The sequence below is a fragment of the Lepisma saccharinum genome, chromosome 5 (genome assembly GCF_977018435.1).
Source record: "Lepisma saccharinum chromosome 5, izLepSacc3.1, whole genome shotgun sequence".
Taxonomy (NCBI): domain Eukaryota; kingdom Metazoa; phylum Arthropoda; class Insecta; order Zygentoma; family Lepismatidae; genus Lepisma; species Lepisma saccharinum.
In genome coordinates this window covers 39,334,565-39,357,038 of record NC_139233.1, presented here as the reverse complement: position 1 = coordinate 39,357,038, position 22,474 = coordinate 39,334,565, and the positions used below count along the sequence as shown (strand labels likewise).

Below are 22,474 nucleotides of genomic sequence, written 5' to 3'. Positions count from 1 at the left end.
TAAACGGAGCAAAGGGAGAGGAAAAAAGAGAATCTCATAAACAGAGAGCAAGTCAGGAGAGATAAAGCAAGAGGAAGATATATATATATATATATAAACGGAGCGAAGGGAGAGGAAAAAAGAGAATATCATAAACAGAGAGCACGTCAGGAGAGATAAAGCAAGAGAAAGAAACACAAAGAAAATAAAAGGAGGGAGAAACAGAAAGAAGGATATGATCAGATAAAAGAGAACCAGGTGGCCAGTCAGAAGACAAGGACTTAATCAGAGAGTGAAGAAAGCAAGGGGGGAAAGAGAGAGAGAGAGAGAGAGAGAGAGAGAAACAATACAGAAACAAGAAGATAAGAAAAAGATGTAGAGAGACAACCAGAAAGCCAAAAAGTGAGTAAGCTATATGAAAAATGTTGAGCGAGTGAGGCAGAGAGATATGCTGATATGACCTACTGTTTTGAAAACCAGAAAAAACAGCGGGGATGGGACACGTATCGTTTGCCGCTTCGTTTTGAAAGCTACCTTAGGGAGAATATAACTTTTATCTTTACTTTAAATCGCTGGTAGGTAGATGAATATATAATCATAGGCGCACCCAGGAATTTTCTATGGGGGAGGGAGGTTCAACCAAATTAACAATGTGAAAAGTAAAAAAAAAGCCTTGTGTGGTTCTTATTCTCAACCAACAACATTGGTACAGGAAAAATTTGAAAGTCCTACAAAAGGGTGCAACGGTAATAAATGCAGTGATTCCTGTTATTTGAAAATAACACAAAGATGTGTAATTTTCCATTACAAAATTGTAGGAAAATGTTATTTTCTGCATAACATGATAGCCCAAGAAGGGAGGTGGGGTCTGACTCAATAACCTCCTCTTCCCCTTCGGTGCGCCCATGTATATACGTGTAATAATATTAAAACCAGCAAAAGAAAGCGGATTGATTCCATTTTAGAACATTTTCAATTATAACATTTTTGCCGACCCAAACTCGTGCACCCCTTATTATCCGTATATTTATGTGTCTCTGTATTTTTGTTATTTGTGTAAAAGTCAATGTGCATTCGTTTTCTTCTCACATTGGATCTGGTTTCCGTTGAACTATAACACTGCTTTGCCGAGTTAGAGTAACTGTTCTCTCGATGTGGTGGTCACGTTGTATCAGGAAAGCGTCATTGCGCTGGTAGAGTTTGATGTGCATAATGTAGCGAAATAACCGACGAGTTGGTACTGTTAGAAAAACTCATGGCTACAAATGTAGAGTACCTTTGGGAGATTATTTCCCTCTACAGCAAATGCTGAAAATGTCCTCCCTGCTGCTCCAAGCACAACGCAACACGTCGTTCCATGTTACTGGCCGCTCGTTGGAGAACGCTGTCGTCAATACCATTCATCTCGTGTACAATGTTCTGCTTCAAATCGTGCAAAGTATGGGAGCGTGTGGCGTAAACCCTGTCTTTTAAGTAACCCCATTGGAAGAAGTCCGGGGTTGTTAAATCCGGAGATCTCGGTGGCCACAGGTTCTTGAAAATTATCCGGTCGTCAAGAAAAATTCAATGAGTTCCATGTATTTGTTCGGTGTATGGCATGTGGCGCCGTCTTGTTGAAATTATCCTTGACTCGGCTCTAGCCTTTACGCAGAGCTCTGTCATTCAGTTGCTCAACAAGAAGCACGATATGAAGCACGTACTGTATCCTTGCAAAGACTGAGTCAGTTTCAGCGACGAAAGCTACCAGATTCTGCACAGCTGCGTACTCTCTTGAGGATGTATGAATCTCCTAGATGTCCTGCGTTATGTGAAACTAAGTTGGAGAATTACGAGGTGTTCTTGTTTCTATAAAACGGCAAAGAAATGTGTTAGTTTTATATGAATCACCCTTTACAAGCCATAGTTTCCTGGTTCCCAATTGTGATTCTTAATTGATGTACAGTCACCAACAAAAAAAATAGGACAACTACATCCTGAAATACTCGCTTCCATCCAAGACGTTATGTGTGTTGCCTAACTCTACGGCGATAAATGGATTTGAATAGCAAATTTTCAATGGCAACTTCAACCACCACCGTACAGTTCTGCAACACGCATAACAACTTGCAAGGAAGTGCATATTTCAGTATCTAGGGGTCCAATTTTTATTGCCGGTGTACCTTTAATGCTGTACATTCGTGATTGATTGATTGGTTGGTTTGGTTTATTTTACTTCACTTTTCCACCACTTTTGGCGAAGATGAGGATGATATGATGAAATTGATTAAGGGACACTCACCAAGAACACTATGCCCATGCCGGTATTCGAACCCGGAATCTCGGGCGTCGTAGCTCACTGTGGTAACAACTTCACCACGGAGACCGGCTGCGTTCGTAAACGTAACGTCAATAAAGATATCACGACACTACTGACGAATTCGCCCGAGAGAATCAAAATGATTTTGTTTCATTCGATGGCGGGTGAAACACGCCAGAGTACATCGGCGTCCACACTCGTGAGAAATCAAAGATGGACTTACCAAAGTGAGGACGTCCCTAACGGCGTTGTGGTCCTGGATGAGGAACTTGACGAGATGAGTGTAACCGTTCATCGCGGCCAGATGAAGCGCCGTCTGACCCACTCGAGACTTGCTGTTGATGAAGGCCTTGTGGGCGAGCAGCGAATCGCAGACCTCCAGGTAGCCCTTCTCGGCCGCCAGGTGGAGGGCCGAGCGACCCTCGTGGTCGAAGACGTCCACCCGGGCGTGGTTGGTCAGCAGCGTGTTGATCAGCTCCATGTGGCCGTTGTGGCAGGCGATCAGCAGCGGCGTCCATCCGATGTTGTTTTGTTTGTTCAGGGCCTTCTGGATCTCGGTGGCCGTCATGTGGGTCAGGATCTCCGCCAGGACGTCGTTGTTGCCGGCCAAGGCGGAGTAGTGGAAGGCTGTCTCTTGCGTCTGTGAAAAAAATATTGGTTCTTTATACGCTGATTAGGCCGCACCAGAACTGTAGGGAGCCAAGTTGCTGATGGAGCAATCCAGCGTTACGTGTGTGACATTTTAAGGTTCTAGACATGAGATTCGATTAAAATATTGATAAGGAACTGATTTCATATAATTATGACGTACTTTGTGGTGTCTGCTAACAAATTAGAAAATAAACTTGAGTATAATGGCACAGGCTGAATGAATGAAGAGTATTAAGAAAAAGTGCGTTACGTGCGTGACGCTTTTAAAATGTAGCAAATTTTGACTTCATTTGTCTGTGAAGCATGTAGGCTGCAGATGCTAGTAACTTTTACTGGTGAAATGTGTAAATTATATGCATTCACAAGCATCTAAACTTCAATACAATTATAAAAAAAAAATCCATATTAATTCATTTGTTATTGACATGGAGTAGGACCACTTTTCGTGCAATACCCCTGACAGAAGATTTGTTATATTATAACAATTTTAATAAAATACAACAATAATGAAATTTACTTAAACTAAAATTAAATAAACCTACAAATTTTCCTTGTAATGACCAAACCTCTTTACTCGAAGTTTTGACACAATTTTACATGTCTGTTTTTCAAGTTATAAAGAATGAATTGCAATGTGAGTTACAATAGATTAGATAATAATAACGAAAGGCTACACACTTCAAAACTAACTTCAATACTAACAATAGATCTCTTCGAATTTACATTTTACATAACAACTTAGTTTGCATGCGCAGTAATCTGACAAGTAGTTTCTGATTTGATTGTTTTTGCCATGTGGCATTGAGCTGCAGAACTGTACAATTCACGACAGTATTCATGCATTGGCCATACAATTGTTACATATAAATAACTGAAAGTTTGCAATTTGTGAATAGAAGTCTAATGAAAAAAAATTTAAAGACCAGTATTTTTAAAGTACGAGTATTAGTTACAAGTTTATTTTCTGTGCCCTTCAAATAAACAAGATGGATAATTTTTCCTATTTCCTACATCGTCATAATTCGAACACACTAGAACCTCAACCTTTAATAAAATAATAGGAAACAATGTATAATAACAATAAAAATAAATGAATATTATGATATCGATTTCAATTTGTTTGAAACGATAGGGAAATTTTGTGCATACGAAAAGTTATTTGATACATACTCATGTTTCATAATTTGCCTTAAAAATTATTAATGAATTTGTATACAATTGAAAGGGGCTGAGGGCCTGCTACTCTACTCCTTCAAGTAGTTCCCATATACTTGCCGTGTTGGTGGATTGAGAGACTTTGGCCCCAGCCTCCAGCAGGTACCGCGTGACCTCCTTGTCGGCGTTCGGTTTCACCACCTCGTTCTTGGTCACTTGCGTCGCATAATGCAGCGCCGTCGCTCCGTCCTTGTTCACCTGGTTGACGTACGACGTCATCACATCCTTCCCCTTGTTATCCTTCACGAAGGTGATGAGGTATTTCACGACTTCATCCTGGCAGCTCCTGCACGCCAAGTGGAGAGGTGTTTCGCCTTTCTGAAAGATGGAGATTGGATTACCCCAACTCACATTGCAGTGTGCAAGTTGTGACGTTCACAAGTCAATCATTTGCACGATTACATTTCGTTCATAAATATTTGAAACTAAAAAGCGAAGGTGTAGATACAACTTCTATGGGTCTATTCTATTAGTGAAATAACTGAACAATATGCAGTTCACTATTACCTATATTTCCATTTTTTTGTCACACACATTACCACATAATGACTATTGATTCTCGTTGCTATAGCAACGTTTGAATTCCAAATATCTCGTTTATACAGCGTATAGTGCAATGAATAACATAAAACATAATTAACGTTGTGCAAAGTAATAATTATACATTTTTTTGAACCGTTAATATAAAGTGATTTGTATAATATGAAATTAATAATTTCAATAAACATATAGTTAATTATATTGTGAGGATCCACAGGCCCGACACAAAGTAAAATGCAAGAAAAATATAAATGCTGAAAGATATATTTCAAGTGTCTAAATATGCTTTTGGGAATACATCAAGTGCCTAAATATGCTTCTGGGAATACATCAAGTGTCTAAATATGCTTTTGGGAATATATCAAATGTATAAATATGAATCGGTGGATACATTAGGTGTCTAAATATTCTTCAGAGGATACACCAAGGGACTAAATATGATTGAGTAGACAAAAGAGCATGGGCGCCCGCAGGGGAGAGCCAGGGAGCCACTTGCCCTCCTGAGATTTCTGGAAAGAGTTAATGTAATTCGAATGGTGAAATAGTAGATATATTTTATAACAAAAAGTATTGTTTTCTGTGACTAACAGGCCAGAAGTTAAAGCAACAATTATTATTATTATTATTATTATTATTATTATTATTATTATTATTATTATTATTATTATTAGAAATAGGGGTACATTTAAGCTTACAATCTCTTTTACACCGAGTATCCAACTATAAAAAACAGCTTTTTGTCCTACATGAATTAATGTTAAGTATACAGTTATGCAAATGATATATAGATATACAGAATATGAAAATTACAAATGTATGTAATTAAAAAACATAAGTAGTGGTAGCAGTAGTAATAGTAATCTAATAACAATAATAATAACAACAAAAATAAAAACAATAATAGCAGTAATAGTAGCAATATTATTATTATTAATAGTAGTAGTAGTAGTAGTAGTAGTAGTAGTAGTAGTAGTAGTAACAATATTAATAATAATTAAGGAGTTTCTGTGACTCTGCCCCCCTGAGAAAAATCCTGCCGGCCCCCTTGCAAAAGAGACGACTAAAATGCTTTAGAGAATACATCTAGTGACTAAATGTGATTCAGCAAATACATGAGCTGTCTAAAATGCTTTACAGGACACATCTAGTGACTAAATATGATTCAGCAAATACATGAGCTGTCTAAAATGCTTTAGAGGACACATCTAGTGACTAAATATGATTCAGCAAATACATGAGCTGTCTAAAATGCTTTAGAGGACACATCTAGTGACTAAATATGATTTGGCAAATACATGAGGTGGCTAAAATGCTTTAGAGGACATATCTAGTGGCTAAATATGATTCGGCAAATACATGAGCTGTCTAAAATGCTTTAGAGGACACATCTAGTGGCTAAATATGATTCAGAAATACATGAGGTGGCTAAAATGCTTTAGAGGACACATCTAGTGACTAAATATGATTCAGCAAATACATGAGCTGTCTAAAATGCTTTACAGGACACATCTAGTGACTAAATATGATTTGGCAAATACATGAGCTGTCTAAAATGCTTTAGAGGACACATCTAGTGACAAAATATGATTCAGAAATACATGAGGTGGCTAAAATGCTTTAGAGGACATATCTAGTGGCTAAATATGATTCGGCAAATACATGAGCTGTCTAAAATGCTTTAGAGGACACATCTAGTGACTAAATATGATTCAGCAAATACATGAGCTGTCTAAAATGCTTTAGAGGACACATCTAGTGACTAAATATGATTTGGCAAATACATGAGCTGTCTAAAATGCTTTAGAGGACACATCTAGTGACTAAATATGATTCAGCAAATACATGAGGTGGCTAAAATGCTTTAGAGGACATATCTAGTGGCTAAATATGATTCAGCAAACACAAATGCTTTAAAGGACACATTAACTGACTAAATAGTAGATACATGACATCACCGCGCACTATCGCAAGTTGTATGAGGTGATGTTATGATTTTCTCTTGCAGTTAGAAGGTGTTCCTTTCCATGTACCTAATTTGTAGTGGCTAGATGTGCTCAGTTTTGTGTGCCTCACATGACATTCAATCAATACAGCTTTAGCATGAATAAATGTCACATTCTTAGCTAATTTATACTTGTAGACAAATATCTCCCTTGAATTACATGCATTGTAGTTAAAGGAAGCAGGACCAAGTATTAACAGGCGTTTCTGATAATGAATGTCATTATCTCTAGAATGAATTATTATACAGTTCGGTTAAAGAAATGACAATTGTAATTTAAGATTGTTCTTGTTTAAGATTCTTTATTAGAAATCAAGCCATGCCTTCAGTAATTCATGAAACTGCACTAAATTTTCTACTGAGATTGCGTAATTTACAACTGAATCTTGTTAATATAATACATTATTAGAGCTTCTATATTTACGCGTATATTCTGACAGTATATCGTGTAAACAGGAATCTCTAGGTGTTACGGCTGATTTGATTCCGGTATGTAACCACCTTTTATTTGAACACATTTTAAAGTTAAGATGGAGATGCCTATAGCTCGAATCATGTAGAAATAGCTAAATGTGCATGTGCCCTTATAAATTTAACTACTTCTTCATAATATGATTTTCTGTATTTCAGGAGCATATAACCCTTACCGAAAACTAAAAATACAGTATTCATGAAAATCCTAGATCTACAGATAACCAACCTTATTTTGGTAGAGAGGGTCTCCTCTGTCTTCTAGGAGTAGAATAAGCGTCTGAATGTTCCCAAACTTGGCCGCCACGTGGACTGGAGTGTTGCCATCCTCCGTCGGGATGTTGGGGCTGGCGCCCGATTTGACCAGCATGAGGGCGCACTTGTCGCCATCCTTTACACGCGCCGCTATGTGGAGGGGAGACTCTCGATTGGCCCCACCTGCAGGAATTAGAATTAAACTAAATGTTATTTATGCACTGAAACCTGTTGATTGTAAAATATGAAATATAGTGTCAACAGTGAAATGTTCTAACTACATATAGTGTCATTTTGAGCTGTACAAATAAAAGTATACAGAAAGTCATAAGTCATAACTAATAATGCATTTACAAGGTCAAACTAAATATTAAGTAAAAAGAAAACCTATTTATAGGTAGTAATTCATGTTCTCAGTTTATGAATATGTACCTTAAGAGTTTGAAACGGTCGGCTATATCTTCCTGCTTGTACGTTCCATCAGCCCTCCCCCCACCCGAACAGAAAGACTGAATCCAAGAAAGAAGCTTTAACGATGTCCGTATCCCTTTCGTTTCATTAGCTTTGTTATTGTGTTACAGATTTTAAGAATTTGAAGTATTATCCACGTGAAGTAGGTCATGTACCAGTTGCCTATACGACCCCGTTAAAGCAGAACTCTACAAAGAAAAATATTAATGAATAAATACTAACGTAATTTTGCACAAAAGATGCAAATTCCCAGATCTCATCAAACAATAGACATTACACTGTTTTACCAATACGGCTTTGTTCTAGTTATTGTTAATGTACATTAGCAAGGTGCTGAAAAATTTAAAATACGTACGGCATTATATTGTTAGTGCATTGTTATCTTCATGAATGGCCTGCTGTCTAGAATTTTATGGAAAATATGTTTACAGCAGAGTGGCAACGTCAGAAGAAAATGAATTGGGAGCCTTGGAGGGCGGGAATATTTTCTAGTGGAGTAGCTATATTTAATATACTTCCATAAATCAAACAAAAGAATGTGTAGTCTATTTGGATTAATAGAACAATTTTATTGTAGTCTTTCATCTCTTGTTTACTCACGGACTTGTCCACCCTCTCTGATACGGCCTCACAAAAATGAGACGCTGAAGGAGCAGAAGTGACAAAATTCCATAATACGGTATACGCCAAAATATACAGTACTGAAACTCGCGCATTTCGAACACGTGGTTGCGTTTGTCGACGGGGCATAGCTCCAGCTGCACGTGTTCGCAGTAGTGAAAAGAAAGTTGTGTTGTGCAGTTGTTGTTCGAAATGGGTCTCTCGACGGAGGAAAAAGTATTCATAGTTGAGCATTATTTCCGCTCATACGGAAGCGGTCGTGAAGGTGGGCCGAGTTTGAAAAAGGTGACTGGTCTATATGCAACCCAAATGACAATCGTCCACTCCACATGCCCTAACCTAACTTAACCTTAGGTTTCCTGACAGTTATGCAACCCAAAAAGCACGATTGTTATTTGGGTTGCATATAGGCCAGTCACTATATTGTAACATGTCTTATACTTTTGTTCATCTTTTCATTTCAGTACTGTATATTTTGGCGCATACTGTATTGTGATGATAGCAAAATAACCATGTCAAGTTCTTTTGCTTGTTTATTTCATGACAGAAGCTATAAGGAACGGTTTTCTAGCGCTTGCAAGTGTTATTAATACAGACTGTGAAGTTAGTAGAAGTGAAGTATCATGATAACTAAACACCGTTAATAATAATAATAATAATAATAATAATAATAATAATAATAATAATAGGGTCCCGGGTTCGATATCCAATGCAGGCACATAGTGGTTCGGATCCCACTTCAAATTGTACGTCCAGTCCCAATTAGCCTATCTGTGTATAAAATAAACTTAAGACGAAACTCATACTCAATAATAATAATGTCAGCCCCATCCCAAAAAGAAATATCCTAGAGGCCCAAATATTATAAACCCCCCACTCTGCTGGTTAACGACATATCTTGAGAGAACATTCGATATAACTGTTAAAGTGTGCATTTTCTCGTCCCCTATATACATGTGTGTGTCTGATATGATCGTTATACTCTGTACGTACCCTGTACATGAACGTCAGCTCCATAACCGAGCAAAGTTTCCACGACGGCCGGTTTCCCTGATTCCGCTGCAATATGCAGAGCTGTGTAATTATCCTGCGAAGAAAGCAATGAAATAGCAAATTACGACTTGCGTGGTTGGTACCACAGAGATATAAATCTGAACACTCATCCTGTATTTTAAAGGTCAAAATTAATTAAAATAATAAATACTTTTCTATTAGGGGAATTAATATTACATGAACAGGAGCGATACAGAAACTGGATTCATTAAGTTTGTTACATCTACTATTTTAGATAAATGCCTCATCTCCAAAATACATTAACTATGTCGTTAACGAAGTCTGGAAAACATAATAATATAGTACAAATTAGCTACATAATCTAACAGCGACATCTGTAGTTCAAATTTCGTATAATTTCGTGCTGAACCGAATATAATAGAAATACACTCGCGTGCAAAGTAATAGACCCACCTCACACTTTTGACATAAGATATTATTAACATCATACGTATTTATTACTGAACTTTATCTACTTATAAGTAGGATTAGACGCTTCCATTTGGATTAACATTTTATGTGCCTCCAAACAGTTGGAAGAAGAAGTAAGAACAAATAAACATTTTATGCCAAAAGTGTGAGGTGGGTCTATTTCTATGCACGCAAGTGTACAACAAATTTAAAAGTAGGAAATAATTTATACGTAAATCATGAATTAGCTTTAGTTTTTCAAAGGAATCCTTGCTTCATGGCACGATTACCATTCTAATGTCTTCCCCTAAGGTGACAAGACAGTCCAGTAGATAGACAATAACAACCAGTGGCGGCGATTAGGACATTCCCTCCCCCCGAACTTTTTTCCACTTTTGCCGCCGCACTGTCTAAATCTGATCTACCAATGGAAAGTAAACTACTCTTGCCCCCCCCGCCCAGTTTAGGAACCCAATCGCCGCCACTGACAATAACAGAATATGCGTTGGGAAAGGGCTTTGATTAGATTTGATTTCCTAATAGCTTAATTTCATCACCAGCGTTAGGGATTTTTCAGACCAAGGTGTCAAGGGACACGGCCTCCTCCAGTCTATAAAATATTGATATTGTGTGTGACGCTGCGATCGTTCAGAGTGTAAGTGATCCGTACAATTTATAACACCTTTGGAAACTGAAATATGTTTGTACTGACAAATTGTGTTTTGTCTTTTATATGTGGAGTTCGTTTTATGTTTAGTGGCATTTTGGTGTTGAATAAATAATGTTAGATTATGCGGTGCACATCTATTAAAATCAACTCGATACCTTGAGTGCAACACAAAAGTATTAAATATATTCACTGCGCATGCGCGACTAATAGACGGACGCGACATGCTACTGTGAAAACGACCTAGTCCGAGTGACATAAAAGCAGCACGTGGACCTTGTGTTATACTGTGGCTTAAACATCGCGCTGCGAAGCCAAGGGTCCCGGGTTCGAATCGCGCTCGGGCTTGGTTGTTTGTGAATGTCCATTCATCAATTTCATCATTTCATCACTCATCCCCATCTTCGCAAATTAGGCAAGAGGCACAAAACGCGAAGTAAAATAAACTAAATCAATCAATAGTGTGGCTTAATATGGCACCACAAAAGTTTACATTGCAACAAAGGATTTATCTTGTCGAGTGTTACTTCGGAAAAAGGAATTGTGAAGAAGTGCGACGACGTTTTGCAACGAAATTTCCTGGTATTCCCGTTCCACATAGGACCACTATATTAAACCTTGTAAAAAGGTTTAGAGTAACAGGGTCAGTTCTGAATAAAAGTGGCAAGAAAAATGGGGAAATCTAAAAAATAAAGTATACAAAGACAATCCGCACACTATCCGTGAGTTAAAAGAGAGTATTGTACTAGAAATCGGGAGAATTACAGTAGACGAACTTGTATGTGTAAATGCCAATTTCCTTGGGAGATGCCAGGAATGTGTTACAGCAGAGGGACATCATTTTCAACACCTTCTGTAGTCAAGGTTAGTACACAATATGAAAACTGTAATTTTAATAGCCGACTCTACCGACTGTCGCGGACCCTTTCACTGGGAAAGACAAGCGCTGATGCCGGGCAGCTTTCCGCCGAGTCTCGTAGCGAATGTCAGGGAATGCTCTGTAGTATGGTACAAATAGATGCATTTACTTACGAAAATTCGTTTCCGAATGACATATGTCTCTTGTGGCTTGTCGCTTCGGTCTGAAACTCACTTTAACTCCCCTGACTCCCCTCCTCCAATATAAACATACACAAGGGCCTAATTCATTGTCCTGTTGTACGTAAACTTATTTTTAAACCGCAGAGATTACAAAAAAAAAGTTATGAACCCTGTTAAAAGTCATTGAGTCAGTAAAATTAGTTACTTCACAGTTATGCACTTATTAGTAGATCGTCAATGTAGTGGCTCGGACAATTGCAAACAATTTGAATACCAAAATCAGCTTGGGTTAATGCATATCACTCACAGCCAATAAACGCGCAAGTCAACCACTTGCACGTTGCTCTGCGGGTGTAAACATCGGTCCTAATGTGTTGTGCAGGTTAATTTGCGTGTCAAGGGGAATACCTTTGGCCGAATGGACTCCACGGATGCAATTCCACTATCATGATGCACTGGTAATTAAGTGGCTGCGTAGCCCGGAACGTGGAAACCTAGCAGGCGTTGATTTAGCACTAAAGCAAGGTCAACACAACCTTGTATCTCTGTAATCGAAATATTAACTATTCTCCATCCATTGTAAAAACGAAGCTAATGCAAACAGAAACAATTGACGTGACGTGTTAGTTCCTATGTTATCCTGAATATATTATGAATATGAGCTGTACATCTCATTATGCAATGTTCCACAACTTTGCTATCGTATCTGGGCTGAGTGGTATGGCTTTATCATTCGCACATCCTACACGCAAAATTCGGGCACAGCTGTCATCTCAATATCCAGTGGTTTTTCCACAAGTCGAGTGTACTTGTGAACATTGACTTCATTCTTACAACGGATAGAGAATAGGCCTAGTATAATCGTGAGAGCCATGTGTATAGCAAAGCTTAATATCGCCTTAAGCAAAAAAGAGGACCCACTGTGTAAAAATATGTAAAGAAATCTCATTTACAGTAAAGAATATGAGATTGACACATTGCCAGTTCGAATTTGCTTTCTTTTTTTAAATGAATGCATGCAGTCTAAGGAGTGTCCTTCTCTGATGGCACTCAAATGTCAATCTCCATTTGTGTTTGTGATTGTTCCTTCGTTCATCTTGTCTTATCACGATTCACCCTCATCGTCGCGATTAGTCAAAAATGTCAGAAAAGCAATATTAAAATCACCTAAACTAAATGAAATTAATACCAGAGCCCAAAATGTCCCAACTTCTAATGAATAACTATCACATGCGTGTTTGGTCAGGTGTATTGGACGATAAATTTTCAACATTTGCAGACAAATTGGGAAGTTTCGGTGCGACAACATTTCAAGATTTCCAGATAATGTGAAAATCTCGAATTCCATACATTATTTCTCCCTGAAGTGATCGTTTTAGCAATTTCTGGAATGAAACTTGCATTTTTACTCACAGACTCGAGAGGACTTGGAGAATATAGCACTTTTATTACACGACCCATCAAGGTATCCCAACTATTCACGATCCCGAAAATCGGAAAGGCGTTTCCCGAAGTCTGCATCGCGACAGTAATTTTTTCCCAGATCCCGCTAATGACTTCACACACTCCTACAAGCATACTTCTCGCAGCAGCCAGTTATTCCCAAATATTTTCTGAGATTTTCTCCTGACATTTGGTTTCCCCATTGGAACATCTATTTACTTTGATTAAATTATCTGATGTCCAAGTGAAGGATAGGATTAACATACAGGATATATAGGGCGCCTGGCAGCCCTAAGCAAGAGGGACTACCACTCTTTTCCCCCAAGATGTATAAAATTAACTATAAATCGTCAATAACATTAGAAATACACACATTTCTTCACGTTCAAAATAAAATGATCTCCCCAAGGACGAACCGAGAGAGCGCAGATAGTGCTGCAGCTCCCCCTCAAATGCATGACCAAAAGAGAAAAAAATGAGTAAATCCCAGATGACGTTACATGTAATTTTTAGGACTATATTCAGTGGCGCCAGGTTTTGAAAAACCAGGAGTTTAATGTAAGGTCTTGTTTAATAATTATATACAAAATAACATCTTACCTCCCTTGAATTTGTAGTGATTTCAATAAGCATTCGATAACAAGTATAATAATAATGATAATAGGAAGGAATATCAGTTGATGCCACTGAAAATATGTATCATGAATAGTTTACACAACTTATACAAAGAAATAGTCCAAGCAGAAATGTGTCTATCGAAAGCAATGTGTACATGTGTGTGTGCATATAGCAATTTGATTTCGAGTATTTTCACATATGGCATTTTGAGCACGTCTTTAAGTGCCTCTGCTAAAATTACTACCTACTTATCAACAATGATTTCCGAAGCTGAGATCACGTAACGTTTATCCAAATATATCATTGCATTTGCATCATTTGGAAGGGGTTGTGTATAATACGGCAATATTATATATGCATTCTTCTGGATTATTTACTGTGCCTTCGCCTATCACGCATCAAACAGTTCTAACACCTTCTGTCACATTCCAAATTCTGGATTTTCGAAATTTTACACCTGGGCAGGTGGTCTGAGATCTCTTCTTGTTCTGAAGTTACTATATTGAGTTCAGAATGTGTACGCACACACACATAAGTAATGTGTCATATCCACTGTACGTACTTTTATAAATCTTACCAACTTCCGAGTTCAGTCCTCAAAATAAAGATCTGAACACGTTAAGTACTCCTATTTAAAGTAATAACAAACCTTCAATAAACATAGTGGGTTGATTAAAATAACTGTCATCTGATCCCCCCCTTTCCCGAATGAAGGACCTTAAACCGCCACTAGTACCAGTAATGTTTTAGTTTTTTCGAATTTCGTGTGGTTTGGTACGAGCACTGGCTTCAGAAAAAGGATAGGAGGAGGCACCCAATATAGGAGTGCATATATGATACTGCTCTATTGAACATAATGACCCTCTCTAAATAATGCAATGACAATGATATATTTGAGTAAATGTTACGTGAACTCTGCTTCGAAAAGCATTGTTGATAATTAGGTAGTAATTGTAGCACAGACACTTCAAGAATCTCTAATTGCCATGTGTGAAAATGTCACATACGAGTGAGGAAGAGTAGCTCACAACCCAAACCTCCCCGTGGCATACGGAGCAAGAAATACCTTGAAATAATATTCAGAGTGTCGTTTATATTTTTGAAATGTCATAAGTTAAACCAGAAGATTTCATAAAACAGAGAGAGAAAGAAAGACAGGGAATATGTATACACTCACGAATATTACATTTCTTCCTGCCATTTCAAATATGACACCAGACGCATTTCACAAGTTTTCCTGAACTACAAAATGTCAGCGTATATATTGCTAGAGACCTTGAGGAGAGTTTATGGCCATCTATACGTTTCTTCATTACTTAGGAAAAATATGTCTGGGAGACTTTGTAGAGTACTTTAAACCTACCCACATACTTTCAGATTTTCGAGCAAGGGTTATTCTCTGGAAAACCATCAATACTTGGCCCAATGACTAAAACTGTAATACTCAATATTATGGCATATTTTACACGTGATTTTCTCAGTATCTATTCTGTTTTTGGCTCGCAAGAAAGATTCACTTAAATATACCAGGTGTATAAGCTTAAATCTGCTGTTTTGTAGTCAGAAAAACACATGGTTTGTTCATAGAAAGCAACAAGAAATTTATTCAAAGTACTTGCCCTCGCGAGCTACACATTTTGCCCATCTCTCGGGCAATTTGTGGATACCACGCCAAAAAAAGTCCTTCTCTTTCGAGGCAAACCACTCATCAAGCCATTTTCGGACGTCTGCATACGAATCGAAGTGCTGCTCAGCGAGGGCGTGGCCCATCGACGAAAACAGATGGTAGTCGGAAGGGGCCAGGTCTGGTGAATATGCGGGATGGGGTAGCACCTCCCAGTTGCGTGTCTCCAAGTAGTTTTGGACCCGTCTTGACGTGTGTGATGGGGCGTTGTCGTGGAGGAAAATCAGCTTGTCATGTCTTTCTTGATAATCCGGTCTTTTGTCACACAGAGCACGGTGCAATTTGATCAGTTGTTGGTGGTAGCGGTGGGCAGTGACAGTTTCACCAGGTTTCAACAGCTCAAAGTAGACGATGCCCTGTTGATCCCACCAAACACACAGCATCGTCTTCCGGCCGAAGCGATTTGGTCTCGAGGAAGATGTTGATGGTTGGCCGGGATCAACCCACGATTTCTTGCGTTTAGGATTCTCGAAATATATCCACTTTTCATCACCAGTCACAATCCGATGCAGGAAAGACTTTCTTTTTTGTCTGGCAAGCAAGATTTCGCATGTGTTTTGGCGTCTCTCCAGCTGCCGATCGGTCAATTCATGCGGCACCCATTTTCCGATCTTTTGAACCTTTCCCATGGCACGTAGACGCATGGAAATGGCTGCTTGAGTAACACCCAATTGCTCGGCAAGCATCTTTTGCGTTTGGGTATCGTCCTCGTCCAAAAGAGCCTGCAATTGATGGTCCTCAACCTTCCTGGGCCGATTTTCACGCTTCTTGTCGCTCAGGTCAAAATTGCCGTCTTTGAACCGACGAAACCAATCCCTGCACGTTGTTTCCGATACAGCACTGTCACCGTAGGCCTCCACAAGCATTCGATGCGATTCGGCAGCCGATTTCTTCAAATGGAAGCAGAAAAGCAGAGCTTCCCGCATATGCTCTTTTTCTGGCACAAAACTAGACATGCTTACCACAGGAACACTGTCTGTTGTTGTCTGCACCTGCTAACGATGTGCACTGATTTGTGTTGGCAGATGTCCAACTCATAAAAACACCAGGTATGGCGTGCTCATGGTAGCTTCATACGCTCACTAACGCCATCTATGAGCAAACAGCAGATTTAAGCTTATACACCTGGTAAGTAATGAAAAGGCTCAGTCGTACCAAATAGAGGAAGATTGTGGCCAATTCGCGAAGTATGGTGTAGAGTCATTCGTTTATTCCTCTCAAAGTCACAGCAGACGAAAATTTTCCACTTCGCTTGTGCCCAAGTGTCCCCACGTTGTCATATTTATAACTTCTCTCCCTTGCTATGTTCTCAAAATAATCAACAAGGTTAAATATCACGTCACGATAACTGGCGTACGTAGGGGAGAGCTCATGGTGCTACAGACCTTCCAGAAATTTTGAAGTCATCAATATTTTCAAAGAAAGCAGTGAAGAACTAGGGAAAGCCCGAGTGGGGAATTCAACCCCTTCCTTAAAATGACCCTATATTGTGATTTTTTTCTTGTACAACTTTTAAAACTGATGTTAAAAATGTGAATTACTAATATCTTTGGTCTATTCCGCCAACCCTTACCCTTGAAGGCAGCTATGCAATATCTACCTTTACAATTCCGACACCCTCCAGAAAAATATTTCGTACGCTAGTGATGACGATACAAACACTTGGCACTGCATAAATATGACGATGATGTGTTGAAGGACACAGCACATTTTGGCAACACAGGGGCAGGATTACACGGCAAGCAGCTGATGGCTCACTCACGCTCTCCTTTGCTCGCTTAGGATTGAAAATTCTACGACAGCACTATAGGATTACTCTTTTCTTGATACAGCAGTATGCTTTTTATTGCTGGCTCCTTACTGATATCATTCAATAGAACATTTGAGAAATTTACGCTGTACTAAGCCAATGGGAACAATACTTATTTAGCAATCCAACCTCTACCAAAGTTTCAGCCAAATACTTACATGAGTCTTGACGTCCACCTGCTCCCCTTTCTGCAGCAGCGTACTAATGATACCCACGTGACCATACCTTGCAGCTGTGTGAATACTCCTCGCACCTCCCTATAAGAAGAACAAGAAAATGTGTTACTTCATTGTTAATGAAATCTAAATTTCTATTATCTGTTTGAGAAAGTACGGACATTTCAAATTCTGAAGAATTACATGCGTTTAGAATTAATTCTAGAGCATTAAAGAGATTCGTATGATTTGCTTTCTGTTGTCTACATATATTTTTAATAGTTTCGTAGTGCCGGAGGCTATTTTCTATCATAGATAGAAAAGAGTGGAAAGCAATCATCATAAAGATTCTCTCGAATAATGTAGAAGGAATTTGGAATACGATAGCTGTTTTTCGAATGGAGAGAAATTATAGAAAACGACTTTTTCTGGCACCCTGTACGGTTTTAAAATTCGAACGAAGAATTTAATAAAAATCCGGAACGTGTATTTATTTTTTTAAAGGTATCTAAAAATCAGTGAGGAACTTTCCTTAGGAAGACAATTAAGAGAAGTAGTTTACAATATTAATCTGTTAAAAATCAATAGAATACTATATTAATATAGTTATTTAGTACGATATTTCATTAGAGTTTAATTTAATTTCAGAAGGATGTACATGAACCATTCAAATAAGCATTCAAGTTTCCATACCTTATTTGGCATGTGTAAGTAGACGCCTTTCTTGAAGAGCATCATGGCGCAGTCCGCATGTCCGTTTAGTGACGCAATGTGCATCAACGTGCTGCCATCTTTCGTCCTTTCGAAGATGGAAGCTTTGAATTTGTCAGCGAGCAACTCGATGATGTTGGCATGACCATATTCGGCGGCCAAATGCATGGGCGTGCGATCTGAAATGAGAAAACAGAAAAAAAACATTACCCATTTAAATGTTTATAAAACCTAGTAATAAAATTTAGTTTTCTCATCCAGTCTTCCGACTTTGCGAAACATCTGCAAATATTTACTATAGATGTCACTAGTGTCCTGCTTGAAAATGTTCCAAAATTGGATGGAGGGATTCCAGTCCACTCTTGGAAACATTGAGATATTATCTATATGTAAAACATGCTTCGAAGCAGTGGCGGCTTTGGGGGGGGGGGCGTGGAGGGCAGTTCCCCCCCCCCAAAAAAATGCCTCACACTATGGTCTTTTAATGCTAAGTCTTGTATACCAAGAAAAAGTAAACTGTCCTTGCCCCCCCCCCCCCAGTCTTGGTATCCAATCGCCGCTACACCTTCCAAGCAATAAAAATAATCAACAAAATTAGGCACAGGGGATGTGAAAGTAGGGTTCCCCACATTCTCTATCTCGGCCATAATTATGATGATAGGTAAACGTTCCGGTACCCATTGATTAGATGCCAGGATAACCCTAGAGCCACTTCATGTAAGACTATTGTCCGAAAAATTCCCCTATGTAGTATGTTATCCTCTTACCTCTTTAAAGTAGTATATCTATCACCTTTAGTAATCATGACAAACATCACGTCACGTCTTCTCATAATTGGATAGTTCGACTTTTAAGATCCTAAAATTAAAACAAAATATCCTTTCTGTGTTATGGCGTCAATTCTAGTACGTAACACAGTTTCAGTGGCGGTTATTCAGGTGAAGTAGGTGCAGTGCCACTTCACTACATTTTAATGTACAAAAGGTTTTTATTAAATTATCCTCATCACGTATAACTATTGGTATTAGAAGAAAAGTATTTGTGTATTGTAGTCTGTTGTGGTCTCTTACCCTCGGCAACAGCTTTTGATCCATCCCAAGTGCAGAGCTCTAGCTGGGGAAGGGATATCTATGCACACAAAAATAGCTGCATTACGTTGGTTGCAATGACAACCGTGACGTCACTGCACGCTTTGCCATTACGAGACTGAAGAGCTATGGGCAGAGAAAGCAAGCTCTGCACTTGGCCTTCGAGAAGTTGAACTGACTGCATACGTTACCTTTGCCGTTCCCTTTCGTGCAGTTTTAAGAGAAATATCAGTCCTGTTCATGATTTACTATGTGTTTTGTTTAAAAAAAATCTCGTTTGAAAGATGAAGATAAGAAGGCTAGTTTACAGTGTGTTTTACAGTGTTCAACTTTTTCTACTAGCCTTTCACCTAACTCCAGAGCCTCCAGAGCCACCAGCTGCACAATTTTTTAATTTCACGAAGTGGTTATGGATTAACCTGGATATTTTCGGTAACTGAGAGATTATTGTTTTAACGTTGATGCTTGGGGATGCTGGTCCAGGGTTGTTTTGTATTTTATGTGGAAAAGAGGCAACAATAAATGAAGAAAGGGAGTTCAATAATAATATTATTATTTACGTTAGTGTTTCCTTCAATGCGTGGGATATTTAGAACGAATATTAGTGTTTAGTGAAAATGGGATTGAATCATATATTCTATAGTTTTCGCACGTCTGAGGAGGTCTCAGAGTAGACTCATTTATGTCTCGGTAGCCGGTAAGGGAGCGAACCGTCACTTATATTACACAATATATATACATATTTATGTGAGTGTGTGTGTGTGTTGACTAATGGCAGGAAAAACATGGTAGCCATCATGCAATGCACTGGATTCGAACTCGGGACCGAGGTCGACTATTGGATACCGACTGGACCACCAAAGCTTCTTTGATTAATGATCGCTTTAATTTATCCACCCATTTACGCGAACGAATAAGGTGCTATTTTGCAATCCGCAAAGTGTAATTTCCATTCTCTCGAATACTAACAGATCATCCTACACGCAGTGTAGAACTATTGCGGTGTATTCTAATCAATAGCTGCACGGATTAGATGATTCGATTAATACCGCCATTTGCAGGCAAAGGTAATTCCAGAAGTAAATTGGCAACGGAATTAACGATAGTCATTTGTCGGTAAACCAATGTTAGCTAATTACATTAGCTCAGTTGTCAGTACATGGCTCCCTGCAAACGTAATAAGCCAGGCAGGGAAATGCACATACGAGTTGAATGTTGATCAATATCTGTAACAAAATTTATTAGCAAAGCGATATGAAAATTATCTTATTAACTGAGATCGGTAAATATTTAATATAGATAATGTTAATTTCAGGGTAGTGCCCAATAAAAAAAAATATCGAGGCGGGGTGTTCATTCTATTATATTTTGGTTATTTTACGTCGTTTTCCTTCCCTTTGGATGAGTCTCGACGATGAGGATGAGTTATGAACTAGTGAGATGATTAAGGGGCAACCACAATGCTTGACCAGGGTTCGAACCTGGGACCTTTAACATCATAGCGCAGGACTCAGATCTTTCCGCAGCGGAGACACACGCATAGTTATATTGTGTGTAAGTATTTGTATGAGTGTGTGTGAGAGAGAGAGAGAGAGAGAGAGAGAGAGAGAACGTTTTTGTTTTAGGTACATTTGTACACAAATAAGTTAATCGGTACTATAGACCTGCAATTTAATGTGGCTCCACTGGGTATCAAAGCCGGGACAACTTGATTACAATGCGACGCCGTTACCACTGTGCCACAGGACACCCTGTGCGTGCGACTGTGTGTGCATGTTTGTGTTATTATTTCAAAACGCACACACAATTTCAAATACACACACATGCATCAATTTCAGATAAGAAACCCTAGTCCGGAAACGACTTAGTCGAAAGTTATAAGCGAAAATCGGTGCATGAAGATGTAATACTTTTATTACCTGCACAAGTTTCTCAAGCTGCTACATTCACAACAGTTGTTCAAAGTGGCGTCTTCCAGCTTCGCTGCAGGCATGACATCGTCGCACAAAGTTCTAGCATACCCGTTGGAACAACCCGGGGTCGTTCGAACAATGTCACAGGAAGCGAGAATTCTTGCCAGGAGATCCTCTTTAGTCTCGACAGGTGTCTCGTACACAAGACTTTTCACATTACCCCACAAGAAGAAATCAAGTGGGGTCAGATCAGGTGACCAAGCTGGCCACGAAAGAGCTCGTGAAACTTGTGCAGGTAATAAAAGTATTACGAGTCATTCCATGCCAAATCAACACAGCTCTCAACCTGACCATCTCCGATTTTCATAAAATTTGGGGAGTTGAAACTATGCATGGAACTTAGTAACTTGAAAATTTTTAGTTTCGTTTGTCTTGTAATTGTTAAATTATTCAAGGTCAAAGTAGGCAGAAATTTCTCTTTTTGAGCCCGCTTAGCTATACTAAATGTGCTGTAACTCCGCCCCAATTTCGTCTAGGAAGCTCAAATAGAGCTTATTGTACAGGGAATTGAACAAGCTTTCCAGTGATATAACAAGCGTACCTTTGGATAAAAATATAATTGTATCACGTGACCTTGACTTTTGACCTTGAATATCTCAAAACATGTCATCACCAAAAATCGTGAAAAAAATATATTTGGTCCCTCATACCATACTCTAAAACATATCAAAAAATCATTTTGGGACTGCAATGGGATCAGAAGATACAAAATAATATGTGTAACTATGTGACTGATAAAAGCCTCATTACATGAACTATGACGAGTAAAAAGTCCCTTAACACCCCCTACAAAATGTAAAGGAGTTATCCTGGTCATGAAAGACATAGGTTAGGCACAGGGAGATCTCTAGCTGTGTGTGTCAAGCGCAGGTCCGGCTAAAGATAAGTTGAAAAAACCTTCGCTGCTTCATTTCTCGTAAAATTCTAGCCTGATTTGATATATCAGATCACACCCTTTCCTTTGAAATTTTTGCGTTGAATTCAATATGGCGGTCAACACTATGCCGGACCTGCGTAACTCCTTTACATTTTGTAGTGGGTGTTAAAAGACTTTTGACTCGTCATAGTTCATGTAATGAGGCTTTTATCAGTCACATAGTTACACATATTATTTTGTATCTTCTGATCCCATTGCAGTCCCAAAATGATTTTTTGATATGTTTTAGAGTATGGTATGAGGGACCAAATATATTTTTTTTCACGATTTTTGGTGATGACATGTTTTGAGATATTCAAGGTCAAAAGTCAAGGTCACGTGATACAATTATATTTTTATCCAAAGGTACGCTTGTTATATCACTGGTAATCTTGTTCAATTT

General features: G+C 38.7%; 1 protein-coding gene across 2 annotated transcripts in view; it reads right to left on the bottom strand.

The window, feature by feature from the left end:
* Positions 1-22,474, bottom strand: part of nompC (no mechanoreceptor potential C) — a 213,664-nt gene that overhangs the window by 51,009 nt on the left and 140,181 nt on the right. For both annotated transcript variants that reach the window (XM_083122460.1, XM_083122459.1), the window contains 6 exons: positions 18,077-18,273; positions 17,387-17,485; positions 9,495-9,588; positions 7,384-7,592; positions 4,202-4,459; positions 2,499-2,915 (listed from right to left, as the gene is read on the bottom strand). In XM_083122460.1, the coding sequence (XP_082978586.1) occupies positions 2,499-2,915; positions 4,202-4,459; positions 7,384-7,592; positions 9,495-9,588; positions 17,387-17,485; positions 18,077-18,273 (1,274 nt within the window). The remainder of the gene's footprint in view (positions 1-2,498; positions 2,916-4,201; positions 4,460-7,383; positions 7,593-9,494; positions 9,589-17,386; positions 17,486-18,076; positions 18,274-22,474) is intronic.